This window comes from Hibiscus syriacus, unplaced genomic scaffold (genome assembly GCF_006381635.1).
Source record: "Hibiscus syriacus cultivar Baekdansim isolate YM2019G1 unplaced genomic scaffold, ASM638163v2 tig00012307_pilon, whole genome shotgun sequence".
NCBI lineage: Eukaryota > Viridiplantae > Streptophyta > Magnoliopsida > Malvales > Malvaceae > Hibiscus > Hibiscus syriacus.
Window position 1 is genome coordinate 138,983 of NW_024062269.1, and position 22,320 is coordinate 161,302.

At 40.0% G+C, this 22,320-nt stretch overlaps 1 protein-coding gene and 1 pseudogene across 1 annotated transcript; both read left to right on the forward strand.

The window, feature by feature from the left end:
* Positions 1-19,453, forward strand: part of LOC120205158 — a 32,644-nt pseudogene extending 13,191 nt beyond the window's left edge.
* LOC120205147 (ERAD-associated E3 ubiquitin-protein ligase component HRD3B-like) lies at positions 19,362-22,224 on the forward strand. The gene is given in 6 exon segments (XM_039205065.1): positions 19,362-19,382; positions 19,670-19,834; positions 20,035-20,313; positions 20,740-20,755; positions 20,758-21,029; positions 21,149-22,224. Coding segments are annotated over 6 exon segments (1,134 nt in total). The 3' UTR covers positions 21,530-22,224.
* The last annotated feature ends 96 nt before the right edge of the window (positions 22,225-22,320 follow it).

Here is a 22,320-nt window from a genome sequence, read left to right on the forward strand (position 1 = left end):
CTTAGTCCGATTATGTAATAGGTCGAGTTATGCAAATGAGGTTATCATGCATATTATGCAAAATAATGTCATGCAAAAACTAATTAAAATATGCCATGCACTCAAACAAACTTCTAAATCTAAATATATATATATATATATATATATGTATTTACGACATTAACATACATTAGAATAAAACAATATATACAATAAAACATACTATTAATAACTCAACTTCACATTCAAAATTACCATGAAGGACCATAATAAAATAAAATTAAACTAAGCATGCAAAGTAGGAATTAACTATTAAATAAAAAAAAACATGCTAAGTGTCTAAATTGTCAAACAACCAAAATTACAAATTACATTTCAAAAATAAAACATAAAAACATTTCAGGACTAAAATGAAAAGCGCTCATAAATATGAAGACCAAATTAAGAAGGTGCAAAAGATTCATTCAAGGACCAAAATGAAAGTTTCGTAAATTACACAACCAATGTAAAAACAGTGCAAAAATGACCCTAACATGATTCTGGGCTAAGATATAAGATGTTTAAAATTAAGATACGAAATCAAAAACCCAATAAAATTCAATTTAAGGATCATAAAGAAGCAGACCGAAAAGGGAATGACCTATCACGCAATTAACCCACTATCCTAGAACACAGAAGATTCCAGCCTGATGAAACGCCGTCGTTTTGGACCTGACTAAACGACGCCGTTTGGGCGTTCTGATATATGGGATTTTAGGGTAACATTTCTAACCCTAAATCATTCTCATCATCTCCTCCAAAGACCTCAGCCGCTCTCCCCTTCTTCTTCCTCACTCTCTCGACAGAAACATAATGGAACCCTTTCCCCTGCTCACCTAAAGCCTCGGCCACCGTGGTCCGACGGAACCCAGACCAAACCTCTAGCCAACAACAGCGTCACTCCTCTCCTTGAACCACCATACACGACTAGCTACCCCAACAGCCATAGAAACTACGACCACCACACACAACGACCACCAAGGCCAAAATTAAACCTAACCAAACCTTTTTAAACCTCACCGATCTCCTTCTTAAACGACCAATGGAGCCACACAGAACCAAGGCCAACCAGAACTCTCGATTTCCTTATACTTGGTAAAGACAGAATTAACAAAAAAGGTAACGAACTAAACTTTTTCTTTTCTCATATCTTTCATTTGCTTGAAAATAAGAACACATAAAGAAATATTGGAAATCGAAGTACCGATAGAAAATTACTTTATTTTGCTTCTTCAGTTTATGCATACAACGGCGAGACTCCTTGGGACTTTTCTTATGCGTGATCTCCTCGATGACTGGAATGGGGATACAAGCGACGTGGCGGTTCTCCTCTTCAACTCTGGTAAGTAAGGGTTACATTATCTCGTTGTTGGCTAAATAAATATGCTTGAATGGGTATTTTCCGATTGGAACCTCTATCTCTCTTTTTTTTATGTGTTAATGGTTGGGAATGGCTACTGATTTCTCCTCTGTTTTTGCTTTGTGCTCTCCAACTCTCCCTGTCCTCGTTTTCTTTTTTTGTCTGTCCTCAAAAAATCGACCCCCCTTCTGGTGGTTAATTCCCATTAAAACAAACCCCATTTACAGTTTCTTTTTGCTCATGATCATGACCCCATGTTTTTGTAACTCCTGATAACTTCTTATTAACTCCTCATAACCGGTTCTAGTTTCCAGGAAATCTTCATGTGATAGAAGCTGTTCTGCTGGATTTGGGCTTCTAAATGGTTTGGGTTTTTTTCGACTTAGCCCCGGATAAATCGAGCATCTACAACAACAGCAGAAAGTTGAGGCAGAAGTAAGTGTAATTAATTAATTTGATCATGTCATTATATGCCATAAAACTTATCACTCGATTTTGGTGCATAAACTTTGGCATGGGCTCATTATGATTAAACAATGAATATCTTATTAAAATAAAGTTTAGGATGCACCTGCCAACTTCATTAAAGTAATTAGTTATCCAATAAAAAACTGGGTTGTTTTTAGTGCATTCAGACGTGGTCAATACAACATGATTCACTGATCAAGAATATCTTGCATTGATGTTGTTAGACATGATTACAGGGGAAGCGTATGATGTTTTCATTGTTTATGTGGTTGTAGGGGCTATAGGTGTCAAATAAATTAATAGTATATTATCAGCCAAGTATTCCTATCCATTTTTAACATTTGGTGTATCATGTATAAATGGGTCGCTGCATTTATTCTGAAACTTTATTATCTTTGAATTTGTGCAGGATCAGGAAGCATTGTCTGCTTTCAAAGATGGTACGAATAGTTTTCTTTCTCATTCTTTTTTCTCATGTAAATGCTTTATATAGGCCTTAATTGAGGCACTCTTTAGAGAGAATGTTATCTTTGATGAACTGAGACTACCTAACCTCTTTTAGAGGGTTGCTCCTGCATCTAAAAGATGCTTACGTTTCTCGTAGGAATCCCTAGGAAAGGTGTTAAAATTTATTGCTACACTTTGTATAATGTGAAGTTGTCTCTGTTTTTTTTATAAGAATTTCAGGCCTCATTAAAAACCCCCTTCTTGATTAATAGAGCTTGTAGGGAAGCTCCTTAATCAGCGGAAGGAGGAAAAGAGTGCCTTAGGATTTGATTGAACAATAAAATTACATAAGATACAACCAACAATACAACCGACAAAACCACCCCAACAGAACCAAATAAGCTGGAAACACCCACAAAACACCCTAACTAAAAACACAGAATCAACGAAAACAACACTAGTAATCCCCTTACTAAACACATAAAATCCAGAAACCACCCTAAACATCCATCAACAACTTTACTGACTCAGCCTATGCCTTCTTTAGCTAAGGCATCAGCCTCTAAATTGGCTGTCCTACTAACCCATCTAACAACACCTTCAAAGGCATTAAGCCTATGAGCAATATCTTTAATCAAGAAGGCATATACAACAGGACATAATTCATCCCCCTTAATCCAATCCACAGCCACCTTACTATCACTCTCTATAATCAAACGGTCCTTGATCCTCTGTCGATAGTTTGCAAAGAACGACAACCCCATAAGAATAGCCTTTAACTCCATCAACGTAGGAGGTCCCGGACCAGCAATTTCCTTGAAATAGCCTATAGTAGAACCTGAGGAATCTTTTAGAACTCCTCCTAACCCGCTTTTCTTCCAATCCCTTGTAGTGGCAGCATCAACGTTTAATTTAACAAAACCCAAAGGAGGAGGAGACCAAGGTAAAGTAGGAGAAATCTAATTAGAGCGAAGAAAAAACAAGTCCCCAAGATAAGGATCAGAAATGAGTGAGTCCTTAGGAATAGACACTTCTTTATACTTTGCTAAGAACCAAGAAGCAAGCCTAAACCTTGCTAAAAAGAAGAATTCTGCCTTATCAAACTTCCCCCCTTCAAACACCACGAAATTCCTCATTTTCAAAGTGGTCCACAGAACGACCCCTGGAATAAAAGGCCAAATCAAAGAGTTAGACTTTAAACCATCCCAAGCTAGAAAGAAGTTTTTAGCGTCCGCTGGTAAAACAGAACAAATCCTCCAAAAACTTAAAAACTTATTCCAAAGTGACCACACCATCAAACAAGAGAAAAACAAATGAGACATAGACTCATCCGACATCTTGCATAGGGGATAGAACACATCTTCAATTCCTTGAACACCTCTTTTGACAAGTTCAGTCCTAACAGCTAGCTTCCTACGAGCGATCTGCCATAGAAAACACTCTACTCTTGGAGGTAGTAGACCTCTCCATATGATCTTCTTCCAGAAAAAGACCTCCGATCCCAAAGTCTCCAATGAACATAGATTAACAGCTGATCTAACAGTAAAAGCCCCATCCCCAGTACCTTTCCAGATCACACGATCAGGAAATTCCGAAGAGAGTGAAAATTTTGTAATGATAGTCAACAAGTTAGACCATTGTTCAAGTTCTCAGTCATGAAGATTTCTTCTGAACTTGACATCCCAAGTCCAAACGGAAGAGATATACTCCCCAAATTCAGATAATTTCCCAAACTGATTTGAGGAAATAGAAAATAGTCTTGGAAAAATGACATCAAGTGGATGATCCACAGCCCAAATATCTTGCCAAAACCGAATATTTTTACCATCACCAACATGAAAACTACTCATGCTTCTAAACTTAGTGCCAAAGAAGTCTTCTTTAAAATAATTAGTTATCAGTGATCTCCAAATCCAGGATACCTTAGGTGGAAGCTTATTGTCAAGAGTTAAAATTGAAGAATCGAGTCTATATTTGGCACAAACAACTTCCCTCCAAACTGAATCCCTATCATTTGCAAACCTCCAAGTCCATTTCCCCAAAAGCGCTCTATTCATCAAGTTAAGATTAAGAACTCCTAAGCCCCTTTCACTCTTCGGCTTGCTTTTTTTTTGATAGAAGTTGGAGGTCTCATTAAAAACTCCCTTCGTATTCGTTCACATACTAAGAAGTATGTTAACGAACATTGGAAGGAAGAAAAGAGTACCTCAAAGTTTATTAATAATAATACCCAATACAAAAGATAACACGGAATATCCTCCTATGGTGATATTCACCATTACAACAAACACCTTAAGCTCATAAAACCTCATCCAAAGTCACAATCGAATCACCTTATTTCTAAATACACCTCCAGCAATAGAATTAAAACAACCCAACAGAGCATGATACAAAAGGGACGCAACACCTGCAACCATATAAACTAAATCAAAACACAATTAGAGAGACGAGATCTAATGAGATTCGTCTTCTTCAGGAGTCCAAGAGTTTGGCTTGAATGAATGCTCTATCTCATGCACCATGATCTTGAAGGAGTTGTCACCAACCTTCAATTCCAACGTCGCATCAATTCTCGCACCAGCCTTTGCGAGGACTTGAATTTTTGCCCTATCAAAGGATGATGGTGACTGACAGCTTTCATCGATTGCTAGTAACTGACCCCAACAATCAACAATGTTCTTGAAAGTATCCCAATTCCATACGTGAAACGGAACACCCTCGCAAACTAACCATACTCGGCGACACTCCATTACCAAACTCTCTGACCAAGCTTCGACTATGGAGAACCACTCTGCGAGAGTATTTGATTTATCGTTCTCAACACTTCTCAATGAAGCAGAGTCTTCGAAAATCATTAATACTGCATTACCAGCAGCTCTCATTAAGGAGAAGCCAGTGAGGCCCTTTGCATGCATTTGTCTAGCGAGATGACCGATTTTAATAAATTCTTTGCACCACCCCACTAGACAATTGCTCAACACATGAAGTTTTTCTTCATCTATAACGCCTTCAGCTTTATAATGATTCTTCCTCGAATCATCTTCCATCTCGGACTTACGAAAAACACCTGTCGATGACTTTCTCCAATAGGAATGTCGAGGTTTGAATTTAGCGAAGGAAACTCCAATTTTGCTGCCGTCGATATGATAGCCATTCATTTTTGAGATCGCTCTCCTTGCTTCTTCGATTGATGCGAAGCGAATGAAACCAAAGCGAACTCCTTTTGAATTTCTTTTATTTGGAATAAAAACATCAAGTACCCGACCGTGAGAGCAAAATAAAGATCCAAACCTCTTCCAATTGATCTTCTCTGGTAAATTCTCAATAAATAACGTGTAACATCCAGACTTGTCATTACTGCACCCCTTTGTGGTGGACTCCCCGATTCCCTCGTGGACACCATCTACTGCAGACTTTTTAACGCAACACCCAGTTTTAACAGGCACATGAGTACTAGGAGATCCTACAGAAGCTGGATTTGGCAATGGCAATGCTGGATGAACAGGAAAACGTCCATTGTCAAAAGCATCAGAATCAGTAACTAATCCTCTTTTAACAACAAGATTCTTCCTTGCCATCTCAATGTGCAAAAGAGACTTCAACTTAGCATCAAAAACCATTTTCTGAAGGACATCCTTGGCAGCAACCGCAAATTTTGCATTTGAGAAGAGAGCGAAACCCTTAGGCTTTTCTCCCTTGAAGTTCAATTGCGAATCTTCATAGCCTGGAAGCCATCTAAGTAGATTCTGTAGCTCTCTCTCTTTGACGTCTTCAGGCAGACCCATAATGAAGATAGTACGAACCTCGTCAGGATTAGAAGGGTGAGATGGCGGAGAAGGTGCAGCTGCAGAGGGTGTATGAGCATGGACCGAAGGTCTCTGCTGGAGAGAAGAGTGGATTCCAGCACCCGGCATGTGATGAAAGACTGATGAAGTGAAAAACCCAGATACTAGACAAACTAATCTGGAAAAAAAATTCCAGAATAAGAGCTCAGAGTTGAATCGGCAGTGTCGGAGGAAATCCACCAATAGATGAGTCTGAAGACTGGGACGACAGAGGAGAAAAGCAGAAGGTTTGGAGCAGTGAACGTCTGTTCTTGCTGAAACTGCTCACTACAAAACTGCTCACTGCGTCTATTCTGCCGGCGAAGTAAACTGAAGTCTACGTATCACCCCTGGAAATAAAATTTCCAGAATAAGAGCTCAAAGCTGAATCGGCAGTGTCGGAGGAAATCCACCAATAGATGAGTCTGAAGACTGGGTCGGCAGAGGAGAAAAGCAGAAGGTTTGGAGTAGTGAGCGTCTGTTCTTGCTGAAACTGCTCACTACAAAATCATGGAGATATGCAACTATTCTCGACACTAAGAAAACGAGTTATGGTCGCAAAAAGGCTCTAAGTACGGAGGAGATGCGATGTCCGGTGTACGTTCAACGGATGGAGACGAAAACGGCCGTGAGCGGCGTTTAGATCTACGACGAATAAGAGTCTTAATCGGAAAACCAAACCCATAATAGGAAACACCTTGTGCCGGTGATCTTCTCAGGAAAAAACGGCGTCAAAACGGTGGTCGGAGTGTGGCGGATGACGGTTGACGGCGGCGGCGGGTGGCGGACGAAGGCGGCGAACGACTGGTGGTTGTCGGTGGAGAGACGCCCGGGCTCGTGGAAATTTGAAATTTGAATTTTGAAAACGCCTAGGTTAGAGAGAAGCTGGAGCTTCTCTCACCTACTCAAACTGAGTTCCATCCATGCTCATTACAAGACCAGCTAATCCAGTGAATTTTTCTAATGCCATTTCCCCCTCCCCATAGGAAATTAGACATAATAGAGTTGAGGGTTTTAAGAACCGAAGTTGGAATTTTAAATATGGAAAGATAATATGTAGGAAGCGAACGTAGAATCGCCTTAATTAACACTAGTCTCCCTGCTAAAGAGAGAGATGCTGCTTTCCACCCGAATAACTTGTTAAAAAAAATATTAATGACCGGTTCCCAAATAGCTGCAGAATTTCTAGTAGCACCTAGGGGAAGTCCTAGATATTCAGAAGGAAATCTCCATTTGAACATCCAATAGAAGTAGCCCATTCCAGCAGTTCCTCCTCATTAACATTCACACCAAACAATTTACTCTTCTTCAAATTCAGCTGTAGACCAGAAACCACTTGAAAAACTCGAAGCACCCTTTTGACATTCTGAATTTGCATCTTCGAGGCACCAGAAAATATAATCAGATCATCCGCAAACTGTAAATGTGACACATTTATAGACCCTTGTTCTCTGCCAATCACCATTCCAGAAAATAAACCCTGTGACACTGCCCTTCGAATAAATAGAATAAGTAGCTCCCCTACTAAATTAAACAACAAAGGAGACAGCGAACAACCCTGTCGAAGACCTTTAGCCATTGAGAATTCTTCAGAAGGAACTCCGTTTACAAGAACCGAAACAGAAGTTGTGGTTACACACTGCTCAATCCAGCCCCTCCATCTGGACCCGAATCCCATTATCTCCATTAATTTAAATAAAATAGACCACTCAACAGAGTCGTAAGCTTTCTTGAAATCAACCTTGAATACACAGCCCTTGAATCCATTTTTTCTCCAATAATCCACTCCATTAGCAATTAAAGAACAGTCCAGAATGTCTACCTGGTATGAAGGCAAACTGAGTTGGACTAATGAAGTCTGAAATGCAACCCCTCAATCTCCTCGACAAACACTTAGAAATGATCTTATACAACCCACCAACTAGGCTAATTGGCCTAAAGTCATCTAGACCGCCAATGTTAGAGACCTTTGGAATGAGAGTGATAAAAGTATGATTAACCCCATGTTCCCATTCTTTCCCCAAATAAAAATCATGAAAAAATTTCATAATATCAACCTTGAGGACATGCCAAAACCTTTTGAAGAAGCCCATATTTAAACCATCCGATCCCGGTGCTTTATTACTATCACAAGATTGTATAGTCTCTCAGATTTCCTCCTCTGAAAATTCCTTCTCTAAACTTAGATTCTGCTCAACTGAAATACTAGGAAAATTCAACCTGATCTCTTCCACCTCTAAAGTCGAATGCTCGTTGAAAATCTTAAAGAAGTGGTCTCTAATAGTGGTCTTAATGACAGAAGGTTCTTGAATAACATTACCCCCGAAATTCAAAGCATTCCTCCTCTTCCTAATCGAAGCACAATTATGGAAAAATCTTGTATTTCTATCTCCATCTTCTATCCATTTTGATCTGGACTTTTGGAACCAGATTTGTTCTATTTTATAGAACCTCCACAATTCTGTTCTTGCTGAAACTAACTCTGTTGCCATTCCACTGTTAACACCATCCTGCAACTGTTGAATATCCAATTCTAGACTGTGGATCCTCGATTCTAAGGCTGAGATACTAGCCCCAGGAAATTGGTCCCTACTGCCCGCCCAATTCTTGATAGCAGTTTTTGTATTTCTCAGTATACTATAAATTCCAGCCTTCCTCTGCTGATTCTTTCTTTCTTGAATAGAAGATCTGACCAAATCCTCAAACCCAACTTCTTCCATGAGATTTAAAAAGTTTAAAAGGCTTTTTACCCCAATTGACACCTCCATTCTCCAGCAGAATAGCATTATGGTCTGAAAGAGATCTAGGCAGTAAGGTTTGCACCAAATCAGGAAATGCACCAAGAAATTGACCATCAACCAAAAATCGGTCCAATCTAACATGTGTAGGGGTATCTTGATTATTGCACCAAGTAAACCTTCCTCCATTTAAAGGTAAATCAATTAAGCCTGTTTGCAGCATAAAAAGATTGAATATCCTCATTGAATTCCTGTTCTGAGTTCTTCCGATCTTCTCTCCATCATGCAGATAAACATTAAAGTCCCCCCTACACAAATAGGAGCACTCTGACCACTTATGAACATGCTCAACTCTTCAAAAAAACTATCTTTCCCCTCTACTGAAGGGCCATAAACATTGATGAAAATACAATTGAAATTATTTTTTTTGATAGGAAAGAAAGGCCTCGTTAAAACCCCCTTCTTAACTAAGGACCTTATAGAAAGGTCATTAATCATAGGAAGGAGGGAAAGAGTGCCTTGGAACTTTTATAAATATTGAAAGTTACATAATAGTTAGAAATAACACCAAATTGCTTGACATAAGACTGAAACACTCCTCCCATCATAAAAACCTACACACAAAGTGAAGAAAATCATAAAAAGACCCTTACAATCACCCAATCCCTTCATTTGCTAAAATATCTGCCTCTCCATTACACTCCCTAGGAATCAACCTAACTGAATGAACCTTATCACTAATAAGCCTTGAAATCTGAAAAACAATAGGCAAGAAAAAAATAGGTGCCAGAACCGGAGAATGAATCCATTCCACTGCAGACAAGCAATCACTTTCGACGATCAACCTAGCAACTGAAGCCCACCTAGAAGACAGAAAAATATCCAAGCCTCTTTTTATAGCTTTTAATTCAGCCAGAGGGGGAATTGCTTGACCAATACTCTCTGAGAAAGTCAAAAGAGTGCAACCATTCCAATCTCTTAATAAACCTCCAATACCTCCACCCGAATCATTCTGCCTAACGGCTCCATCTACATTCATCTTTAGGAAGTCTACTGGTGGGGGTAACCAGCGCAAAACAACACGATCAATAACATTACTAGAAGAAACACCATCTGCTAGAGATGGATTACCAATCAACACATCCTCTTGTATAGTAATACCCGGGAATTTGGCTAGGAACCATTTAGCAATCCTGAATCTAACAATGAAGAATAGTGACACTTTGTCAATAGGAGTTCCTTCGAAAACCCTTGCGTTCCTAAATTTCCATACAGACCAAAAGATGGCTCCCGGAATAAACTTCCAAATCGTAGATTTCGCCCTCAACTCACCCCAGGAACAAAGAAGAGAAGAAGGATCCTGTGGTAGAACCATGGCAGTATCCCAGAAATTAGCTATCTTATTCCATAATTCCCAAACCACAATACAAGATATGAATAGATGCTGCACAGATTCCTCCTGTTTCTTACAATAGGGACACAGAATATCATCCCCAAGGGGTAGACCTCTCTTGACCAACTCGACTTTGACAGCTACTTTCTGATGAGCAAGTTGCCAAAGGAAAGCTTCCACCCGAGGTGGTGCAAAGCCCTGCCAAACCCCTTTTGTCCACACTGCAGTACCCCCAGACATAATACCAAGAGTATTCCTACAAGATTTAATTGAGAACAATCCATCTCCACTAGCAGTCCATGATAAAAAATCATCCACAAGTTCTGAAAGTTGAATATCCTTCAACTTAGACATCAACTCCAACCATTGGACCAATTCCCAATCACACAAATTTCTCCTGGTCTGGACAGTCCACACCCAACCACTCGATTCGAAGCTGCCAAACTCCTCAACTTTCCCCTCTTTATTAGGAGAGAGCACAAAAATTATTGGAAAAAGGAATTTCAGAGGACAGTCATCCGCCCAAACGTCATTCCAAAAAGAAATAGACTTGCCATTTCCTACTTTCAATTTCGAATTTGACCTTAGACAATCTCCCACCGAATCATCCTTCAGATAATTATTAGCTATTCCTCTCAAAATCCAAGATGAACGAGGATGAGAAACCTCCCTAATAGACAAAGAATTGCTACTGACCTTATGTCTGCTACACAGCACGCCTTTCCAAATGGAATTTTTGTCATTGGCAAATTTCCACACCCACTTGCCTAGTAGAGCCCGATTAGTGAGGTTCAAATCAAGAACACCTAATCCACCACAATTTAATGGTCTGCATACCGAGCTCCAGTTCACCCAGTGGATTCTCCTCTTTCCCTCCTTATCACCCCATAGGAAATTGGCCATTAACGAGTTTAACTTCTTACCAATATTACATGGCATTCTAAACAAAGAAAGGAAAAAAATTGGTAAGGAAGATAACACCGATTTTAGTAAAACAGTCCTACCGGCCAATGACAAACATGAGGCTTTCCACCCAGCAAGTTTGGCACTAAAGTTCCTAAAAACTGGATCCCAAAGAGCCTCTGAATTCTTCTTGGCACCCAATGGAAGGCCCAAATATTCTGTTGGAAAGGAACCTACTGAGCAACCCACTTGTGATGCCCAATCGTTTAATTCATCGTCCTCTATGTTAATCCCAAACAGCTTACTCTTTACCAAATTTAAATGCAGACCTGCCATTATACTAAAAATCCTCAACACTCGTTTAACGTTCTTGAGCTGAGAAATCGAAGCTTGGCAAAAAATGATTAAGTCGTCAGCAAACTGAAGATGAGACAGCTTAGTAGTATTATCATTTTTGCCTATTGTAAACCCCTGGAATAGTCCCTTATCCACTGCTTTAGAAAGCATCAGATGAAGCAACTCACCCACAATGTTAAACAATAATGGAGAGAGACTACAACCTTGTCGTAAACCTTTTTCCATTGGGAACTCATCCGAAGGAGACCCATTCACAAGAATTGAAATCGAAGCTGTTGAAAGACATTGTGAAATCCAAGCAGACCATCTGTTACCAAAACCCATCTCTGTCATTGCTCTAAATAAAATAGGCCATTCCACATAATCATAGGCTCTACGGAAATCAACTTTTAGCACTACTCCTCGCAACCCTTGTTTTCTCCAATAATCAATTCCCTCATTCGCAATGAAGGCACAATCCAGCAGCTGTCTCCCCGGTATAAAGGCGAACTGAGACTGACTAATAACATCACAAACACAGCAACTAAGTCTCTTAGATAGCACTTTAGAGAGAATCTTGTAAAGACTACCCACAAGACTAATTGGCCTAAAGTCCCCTACACTATCCGGATTAAATTTCTTTGGAATGAGCGTAATAAACGCATGATTAATCCCATGTTCCCAATCCCTGCCCAAATAAAAATCCTGAAAAAACCTCAAAACATGCTCCTTCAGAGTCGGCCAGCATTTCTTGAAGAAGCCCATGGTGAAGCCATCCGGACCTGGAGCTTTAGAGCTGTCCGAATAGGCTATCGCTTGCCAGATTTCCTGTTCATTAAACTGCTCCTCAAGTTTTGTAGATTGACTTTCTGTTAGCTTGGCAAAATCCAGAGATAGAGCTTCCACTTCCATTATAGACTTGTAGCTGTAAGCATTCTTAAAGTAGTTCGTAATATGTGCCTTTATCAAATTCGGATCTGAAACAACAGAACCATTGATCATCAGACTTGTAATTTCGTTCCTCTTGCTCCTGTTTAACGCAGACAGATGAAAGAATCTTGTATTTCTATCCCCATCCTTTATCCATTTTGTCCTAGACTTCTGAAACCAAATACTTTCTTCCACCCTATACAACCTCCAGAGATTCGTTCTTAACTGAGACAACTGATCCCATTCCTGCTGTGAGAGAACAACGTCTTGTGCCTTAAATTCTATATACTGGATCTTCAATTCCAAAACTGAAATAGATTCTGCAATCCCATGAAACTTACTGCCAGACCAATTTCTTATTGATTTTTTTGTACCTTGTAAAAAACTGAAGAATCCCCTTCTGCTCTTACTCCCCCTCCAATTTTCCAAGGACGTTTGAACCAACTCCTCAAAACCTTTCTCCTCTAGAAGATAATTAAAAAATCTGAACGGTTTAGGACCCCAATCTACTGATTTTTCCTCCAATAAGACAGGATTATGATCAGATAAAGACCTAGGTAATAGGCTCTGCACGACATTCGGAAAACATAACAGAAAATTCCCAGATATAAGAAACCGGTCAAGTCTGACCCAAGTAGAAGTCTCTCTTTTATTACACCAAGTAAACCTTCCCCCTACCATAGGGAGATCTATTAAGTTAGTTTGCACCAGAAAATTTCTAAGAATATCGATAGATAGCCAATTCTGAGACTTTCCCAACTTCTCAGCCGGATCAAGATACACATTTAAGTCACCCCCAATGCAGACTGCCACGGTTTGAGCAGCGACAAAATCCAACAACTCCCTGAAAAATTCCTCCTTTTCTGAATCAATGGAAGGACCATAAACATTAATAACCACACACTCTTCATTTGAATTCTTAAACCTTCCAAAAACTGCTATGAATCTGCCCGTTAAATGGCTATTTGAAACTTCGAAAACCATATCATTCCACAAGACCAACAGTCCACCTGCCAAACCCACTGCTGGAACGAAAGTTCCTCCATTAAGAAATCTTCCACCTAACCTCCTCCACAATGCCTGAGAACAAAATTCTAACTTAGTTTCTTGGATGAGAAGAATACACGGCTTATGCTTCTTGACCATATTTGCTACAGCTCTCGATTTCTCCTTTTTACCCAAGCCCCTGACGTTCCATGAAATTATCTTAATCTTCATCATATATACACGAAAAACAGAAAATCCTCAGAGTAAAGAAATAATCCAGAAACCTATTCCCCCGGGCCCATCCCTTCCCTATCTTTAACCAAGCCCTCCTCAAGATTAATAATTTTTTCCAAGAATATCTTCTTCCCCTCTTTGAATGAAATCCCTAGAATTTTACTAACTTCCCAGGTGGCCAAAGCCTACTCCAAGAAAATCGAGAAATTAGAGGAAGACACAGTACGAATGCTAGCCACATCCAGAGCTTCCCTAGTAAAGATCCTTCTCCTTCTTCCCTTCTCCTTCCTACCCACTGGATTACACTGACTCCCAGAACCAACCACTTCTACACTCTTAGCCTGCTGAAAGTTGTCTACTGCTGAATTGAAACTGGATTCACCTTCCACCTCAACCTCTGTGGGACTTCCCTCCAAAATAGTGGGAAAAGAATAGTTACTTAGGATAGGCTTACTGATATTCCTGTTAAGATCCATCAGCACCAAAGGTTGCACTGCCCCCTCCTCTCGGCTTGGGTTAAACCACACCTTTCTGTTTCTAGATCTTCTATAAACTCTAGATATAGCCCCACAACTCCACCTTCCAATCGATGCATTTCTAATGCGCATACTCCTAGACAACTGGTCTAATGGATTCCAACTTCTTAAACCTTTTGCAAAAGACCCTTTGTTATGCCCTGACCCCTGTATGCTACCCGTGGTGACTGTCCTTGCTTCCCTTTCCACCATTGCTTCCTCTGCACTGCTTACTTCCTTGGCCAGCACTTCTACCGCCTCTAACATATCTTTTTTTTGACTCTTTTAGAATACCACACGGCTGGGACTGAAATCTAGCCTTGTCCCCATCACTTATCGAAAATGAGTTATGATCTGATGAAACAGTAACCAAATTCTGCTCATTAGGTTCAAACAAAACATATTGATGTTGCTCTCCTACTGCCTCCACCCAAGACTCTTTAAGTTTACCATATCCCAATTTATTTAAAATCGAAGCTGGCCCAGAAATAGAAATTCTAGAATTATTTGAATTGGGCTCATTGAATTCCTTTGACTGGGCTTTATCACTTTCATTAAGAAAGACATTCCTTAATCCAAGACCTCGAAAATCCCCTTCCAAATTCAAATTTTTTCCAGGAAAGTCTGACACCTTTGCACCACTATGTTGACCTTCATTTTCCTGCGAAATTAAATGCTGCCCCCCTTTGCCGCCTGCCAAATATGCACCATCCACCCTTACCAACCCTTTGCCCCCTGCCTCTGATGTACCGACTTCTCCTACCAGCCTCCTGTCTACTTTGTCCCTAGATTCCCCAGCTAGCAATTCTAGACCGCCCACCCCACCTGAGTACCGATCCTCTTCCTCCTCTGATGAAGCTTCATCTCTGAACTCACATTCTCCGGCCACCATAGAATTTTTTGCAGAAAAACTCTATTGTTTTATACTAACCGATCCCACAGTAATTTTGACCTTAAAAGATCTCCCATACGAACCCAATGTAACAGATTCCTGAATATCGAAAGGACTGGCCACCCTCAATAGAACTCGTGCCACCGCCATGTCCTCTCTTCTGACCGTCGACTCATGAAAGCATACCAGCTTCCCCCATCTTAATAGAAGTTTTTCCAGAAAGGGGATATTCCAACAAAGTAAAGGGATTCCAACTAAGTCTACTGAACAAAATGCCATCGGAACACCATCAACGTTCATAACCGGATCAAGCCAGTCGAACCAGAAGAACAGTTCCTCCCGCCTGCTTGACCATGCCTCCTCAAAATCTTCCATCGAACCAAACATTAGGATACATGAGTTCCATGTGAATCCCCATTTAGCTCCCTTAACCTTAATCCCCTCACCAGCCAGCCCCTTCACCACGATCTCCAAATCTAAATGAGGTTTGATAATCCCAGTTAAAGATCTTTTCACCCAATTATAATCATCCGGGGGAATATGCATCTCCCACAAATTCCTCATCCCAGTAACCATACCTGAGAGACCCTCTCGGGTCCTTTTACTCACTGGAACTTCCCTCCTCCCATCAACAGAGACAACTGCTTCCTTATTCGGTCTTTCATAACTGCCCGCTCTATCGTACTCCTCTCTATCCTCTACGTTCACCACCTCTTTGTACGTTCTGCCGTCCCTAGGGCTATTCGGCTTCTCCAGAACCACCTGTTGCCTACCTTCCTCCCCTCTCACTTGCTTTTTTACTTCCCCCTGGAAACTTTTGTCATCAGTTGCTCTTCTCCTTTCCTTCCTATACTTTGCAACCCCCACTGAGACTCTTCTCCCATCTATCAATGTGTCATTGACATTCTGAATCGCTCTTCTACAACCTTCCTCCTTCGCATATTGCACAAAGGCAAAAGTCGATGACTTATAATTTGGTTTCACCATAAAACTTGGAATAAAAATCCTTATAACACGACCGTAAATATCAAAGATCTCTCTTAACTCTCTTCTAGTAACTCTCTTACTAAGATTATCTATGAAAACAGTCCATTCCTTATCGGAAGAAGAACGAACTGTCTCAAGCTCTCTATTTCTCTCTCTACCAGTCTCACTCATGATTTTTTTTTTTGAATGGGGCTAATTATCATTATACAATTGAAATTATTGACACGAAATTTTCCGGATAAGACAATGAATCTTCTGTAGATAGACTGATTTTCTAATTCGAAAACTTTATCATCCCAAAAACTCATTAAGCCCCCTGATGAGCCAACCGATGGAGATTCAAGGACTCCTTTAAAATAACTAAACCCCTATCTTCTAATCATAGATCTAGGAATCTTCTCCATTTTCGTTTCTTGCAGCTAAAGAAACTGTGGGTGATTTTTATTAATTAACCTCTGAATAGCCCTCTGCTTTTCTTTCCTCCTCAATCCTCTCACATTCCATGAAGCAATGATAAAATTAATCTTCATCATTAATTAGTCCACAATCTACATCCCCATCAAGCTCACCTTGATTGACCTTATTCAAAGCTTTCTCCAAGCTGATAATCTTATCCAGAAAAGCCTCCTTCCCTTGCTTAAAGGACACCCCCAATAATTTGCTGATTTCCCAAGTTGCTAAGGATTCCTCCACTAAAATCAAAAAATCTGAAGTAGAAACTGTTGAGATTGACACCTGTTCATAAGCATCCCTTAACAAGCATCTTTTAGCTCTTCTAAAGTCCGAGCCGGAAATGAATCTAGATCTATAACCTTTTGACAACTCTCTTGCAACCTCCATTTCCACTATCTGTTGAACATCTTTTGAGGGCTGAAAATTCTCCTCCTTATTGGTCCAATCCTCCTCTCTTTCATGAGAAACATTCAGAACACTCCCATGCCAGAATTTCCTGCTCGTCGACCTTGAATAAACCCTCTTATAGCTGTTTGTTTTCCTTTTCTCCAACGAGACACTTTTTGAAGACAGCAGTCTTTTATTTTTGTACCGCGATCTCCCCCTTGAGAAGCTTTCTGCCATATTTATACTTGGCTCTAACAACATTAACTGCTGCCCAACTTGTTTAACTTCAGCCTGAAGACACTTCTCTGAATCCGACTCATTTCTCTCTTCTTCATTAGAATTTCCAGAGCTAACATTTTTGTGCTTGAGGATCATTTTGCCAAACTTGTTAATATTAATTGTTGGACCAGCTGGAATTATTTTTGAGCCAACAAGCCCAGAAAATCCCTCATTATCTGATTGGGCCTGTGATCCAAAATCAGAAAATTTTGACTTTCTAATTCCTAAGCCGGCATAATAACCAACTTTTATACTCCCCATACTCTGACTTTCTGACAGTCCACCATTAATGCCATTCCTATCTATAGAAAGTCTACCGAGCTGTTTTCCCCCACAAACTTCCCCGGAATCAGAAAAGCCTCTATTGTCAAACCAACTGTCAACTTTTTGCCGAAAATCTTCTGTTGAAACATCTATATCATTCCCACTTTCTGACATCAATTTGAATTCTTCCTCTACAGTGACCTTCTCTCCACAACGTCCCTCACCGTGAACTTCCACCGGAGAGTTGCCAAAAAAAGAACTTGAAGACTGGCACGTCGATCCCACCTTGATGCACACTTTAAATGATCTTCCATAGGAACCCAGAGAGATCACCTCCGGAACATCAAAACAACTTTCCACCCTTAATAAAATTTTCGCCGTTGTGAGGTCTTTTTTCCTAGTGGCTTCATGAATGTCAACAACTATCCCCCATCTCCCTGCTATTTGTTCGAAGAACTGATCATTCCAGCATAACAGAGGGACCCCCACTAGTTCCACCAAACAAAAGGCCATTGGGACACCATCATCATTCAACAAAGGGGCTAATCGATCAAACCATAACTCTAGTTCTTCTTTCCTCTTCAACCAAGTATCCCTCATCTCTTCCGATGAATTAAAGACAATCACACAAGAATTCCACACGTCCCCATCTGATAATTTGGACTTCGAAACCCTCTTTAAATAGCGCCTTCTTAACTGACTCAATCTGCAATGAGTGTTTAATAATTCCCGTTAATGACCTTTTAACCCAATTGGAACTTTCAGAAGGAATATGCATTTCCAAAGTATTTTTCTTCACTTTCCCCCTATGAATATCATCGGATGAAATCGCCTTATTTCCCATTGCACTTATGTTTGACAACAAAGCCTCTTTATAAGACCTAGTATCCCTAAAACAATTGTTTAAAACTTTCGCCTGATTGGAATTGGATGTTCCAGCAATGTTCTGACTGAGGACCTTCTTTGAAGCAACCTTCCTTCCCTCAGACCAGGAAGAAGCTCCCTTATATCTTGCAGGACCAACTGAAATCTTTCTCCCATCTATCAGAACACCATTTAAGACCTCGAGATCCCTCTTCAAACCATCCTCACTCTTAAACTGAACAAAGGCAAACGTCGAAAATTTGTATTTTGGGTTCCTAGTGACTTTGGGAATGAAAACTCTCTCAATAGAACTATGGACTATGAAAATATCCCTTAATGAACGTCGGGACACCCTCCTACTAAGATTGTCGATGAACACCGTCCAGTTCTCATCGGAGACTGACTTTCCTTTGAGACTCTCCCTCTCTACGTTTTGCTCTCTCTCTCTCATATTTTGATGAAGTTGTCTCTGTTAGTTACGTTGGTTCATCATGATTGTCCCTTGATGCTTATAATGCAGTATGTTTAATAACTCATCAATAGCTTGGTTAGATGGCCTCCATGTTGATATTTTTATAGTTGCTTTTAGACAATTTCAGACATCTCGTTCGTAAGAAACTTGTGGATCGATGGAAAGAGTCTACTGCCAACCATAAAAATCATTCATTTTGTTTGTATGTATTATGTTACATCTGTCATGGGAAGAAATCCATTTATGTTACCTTGCTATTGATTTGAAATTACAGGGCAGGTTATTGGCGTTCATTCCACAAGCGAGCTGGACAGTAAGTTGAATGCTGCTACAAGAACATCTCGCCTGGGGATATTGTACTTCACAGCAACATGGTGTGGCCCCTGCCGCTTCATTTCTCCACTTTATACGAGCTTAGCTGCAAAATATGCAAAGGTAGTGTTCTTAAAAGTTGATATAGATGGGGGGGATGTAGCAGTCCGTTGGAACATTAGCAGTGTACCTACCTTTTTCTTTATAAGAAATGGGAAGGAAGTTGATAAGGTAGAAGGGGCTGATAAAAGTACACTTGAAAGGAAGATCGCCCAGTATGCAAGCTGATGTTGAGTCTATGCCTATGAATGAAAGCAAGGTAGACTCCAGCCATTTGTAATGGCCTTTTCTTATATGTTTGAACATATCAATAATGCCAAGACTTGGCAGTACCTTCGGAAAACTGTACCATAAGTGAGCTGCTGGGGAAAAATAAGTTCTCTTCAACCCTGGCATTTCCTTGCAACTTTTTCTTAACAAGCTGCTCATCATCTGTTTGATTATTCCGGTGTTTGTTAGCTATAAAAACATAAATGATTTATGTTTGGTGGACTATTTCAGAGTTGCAGAATTTTTTTAATAAAAAAATGTACACATAATGTTTAGGGGAAGACGATTAGGATACACAATGGGGCAGAGGAGAACAAGGAAGCTTTGAAGAAGTCAAGAGGTGAAGACGATGAAGATTTTCAGATATTGGAATATCAAGCGCAGAATGGGAATGCTGATGCTATGTACAAAATGGGACTATTTTACTATTTCGGATTGAGGGTTGTGCCGTGATCATTCCAAGGCTTTGATGTGGTTTTTTTTTTTGATAGGAATTTGAGGCCTCATTAAAAACCCCCCTCATGATTAGTGGAGCACCCAAGGGTGATCCCTAATCAGAGGAAGGGGGAAAAGAGTGCCTCGTTTTATTGATACAGCAAACACATACATACTACACAATAAGTATACACCTTACACACCAGCACACAACAGACTCCCGACACAGAGTACTGAAAACCGATACACTGACTCTTTCCTTTGTGCAGGCAAAAGAATACTTTGAGAAGGCTGCTGATAATGATGATGCTGGTGGGCACTATAACTTAGGAGTAATGTACCTTAAAGGGATTGGAATGAAGAAGGACGTAAAGATTGCTTGTAAATGTTTTATTGTGGCAGCTAATGCAGGTCAACCAAAGGCATTTTATCAGTTGGCTAAGATGTTTCATACCGGTGTTGGGCTTAAAAAGAATCTTCTTATGGTAAATATTATGGTTCATACTTATAGTTCCTTTTTTTTTACCTTTTCACCTTCTTATGAGTTCTATATCTTTATGAATAGCATACCTGAACTCCATTTTACTTCTGTGTATTTATGTTTTCTTTTCAAATTTTCACCCTGCCAAGTCATTCAAGGTGCATGATTTTTCACATTTTTTCTTAATTTTCATTGGACGCAGTAGTTTATCATTCTATTAAAGCAAAAGTTTGTTTTGACCTTTCAAGCTCCTTTGATAACTTAGCATTTTGCACCCAAAAGAGTTTGTTCTTTCTCTTACGAGAACTTTGTTTTTGTTGGCTATCATACGGTTGCCTGTCATGCCAAGAAGTGCCATTCATAGCAGACTAAATTATTTAATCACTTAAGCTGAAAATGTACAAAATTAAGGATTTTTCTCTTTTCCCAGGCTACTGCATTATACAAACTAGATGGGCACTTGAATCATACCTAAAAGGTGACATGGGCAAAGCATTCCTCTTGTACTCTAGGATGGCTGAACTAGGCTATGAGATAGCGCAGAGTAATGCTGCATGGATCCTTGACAAGTATGGTGAGCGCAGCATGTGCATGGGTGAATCTGGGGTTTGCACTGATGCAGAAAGGCATCAACGTGCTCATTCTTTGTGGTGGCAAGCTTCCGAGCAGGGTAACGAACACGCGGCATTACTTATTGGGGATGCATATTACTATGGCAGAGTAAATATCTTTAGTCTCAACAGAGAAGGCTTTGTCTAGTTTTGGGATAATCTTTACTTTATATTGCTTTCTTATTAATTGGCTGAGGTTTTTTGTAAATTTTATTTTTCTTCTTTCAGGGAACTGTGAGGGATTATGATTGTGCAGCCGAAGCTTACATACATGCAAAATCCCAATCAAACGCTCAAGCCATGTTAAACCTGGGTTTCATGCATGAGCATGGCCAAGGACTTCCATTTGATCTCCATCTTGCCAAGCGGTACTATGATCAGGCACTAGAGTTAGATCCTGCAGCAAAGTTGCCTGTCACACTGGCACTTGCAAGTTTGGGGGTACGGAAGAATTATGCTGGCAGTTTTTGGGTGAGTTACCCTTTGTGGTATATGTCCTCTTCTTGCCCCTCCTTACCCGAGCATGTCTTTAAGATCAAACTCTGTTCAATCTTTAATGCAATTATGTCCCATTCTCTTTTTCCAATCCTTACACTTGAACACAAGTAGGAACTTTTGGTTCACTGTTTTCCATTAATCATCCTCATTGTCTTACATTCCTGTCTTACAAAATGAAATGATTGGTACTCATTCCTTTTACCACACAAACTTTTACCTGTATAACCAGAGCGTAGCTTAACATCTTCTAGCCCTCTGAGGGCAGCTTGGCAGTGTAAAGATATTGATAATGAATGTTATGTCCTTGGCTCTTGATTGGCTCCTTGAGCGGTGATCAGAAAGTTCTGCTAAAAAGAGTTCATGGATCTCGAAATTATATTTATACTGGTTAGTGTAGTTAGGTCTTCTGATTTGTTGGTTTTTTGTTCTGATTAGGTCCAGATAATCGATTCCCTTCCTGAAGTTTATCCTAGAGTGGAAGCATGAGTGGAGAATGTGATCATGGAGGAAGGGAATGCAACAATATTGACTGTCTGTTTACTCACTGTTATATACCTTCGTGAGCGGCAATGCAGGCATGCTGTTGCTCTTGCAGGGGCTCACGAGCCTGATGAGCATGTTGTAGCCGCTGCTGGACGCTAGTTTTCGGTTGTGGTGATTCAGATTAGATGTGTTTCCGGATGAGTCATCTGAAAAGCAAGTTAAAACATCCATAGCAAAATGTATACATCTCGGCTCCTTTGATATTGTTCTAGAGAGCACCTACATTGTACCATAGAGAATATTTGAGCTGGGAAGAATTAACGTAAGTTTCGCATATCAAAACATTCTAATCGTTGCATAAATGCAACTTTTTACAACCGTCATTTTGTTTTTGTTGCTTTAATTGTTTTATTTGTATT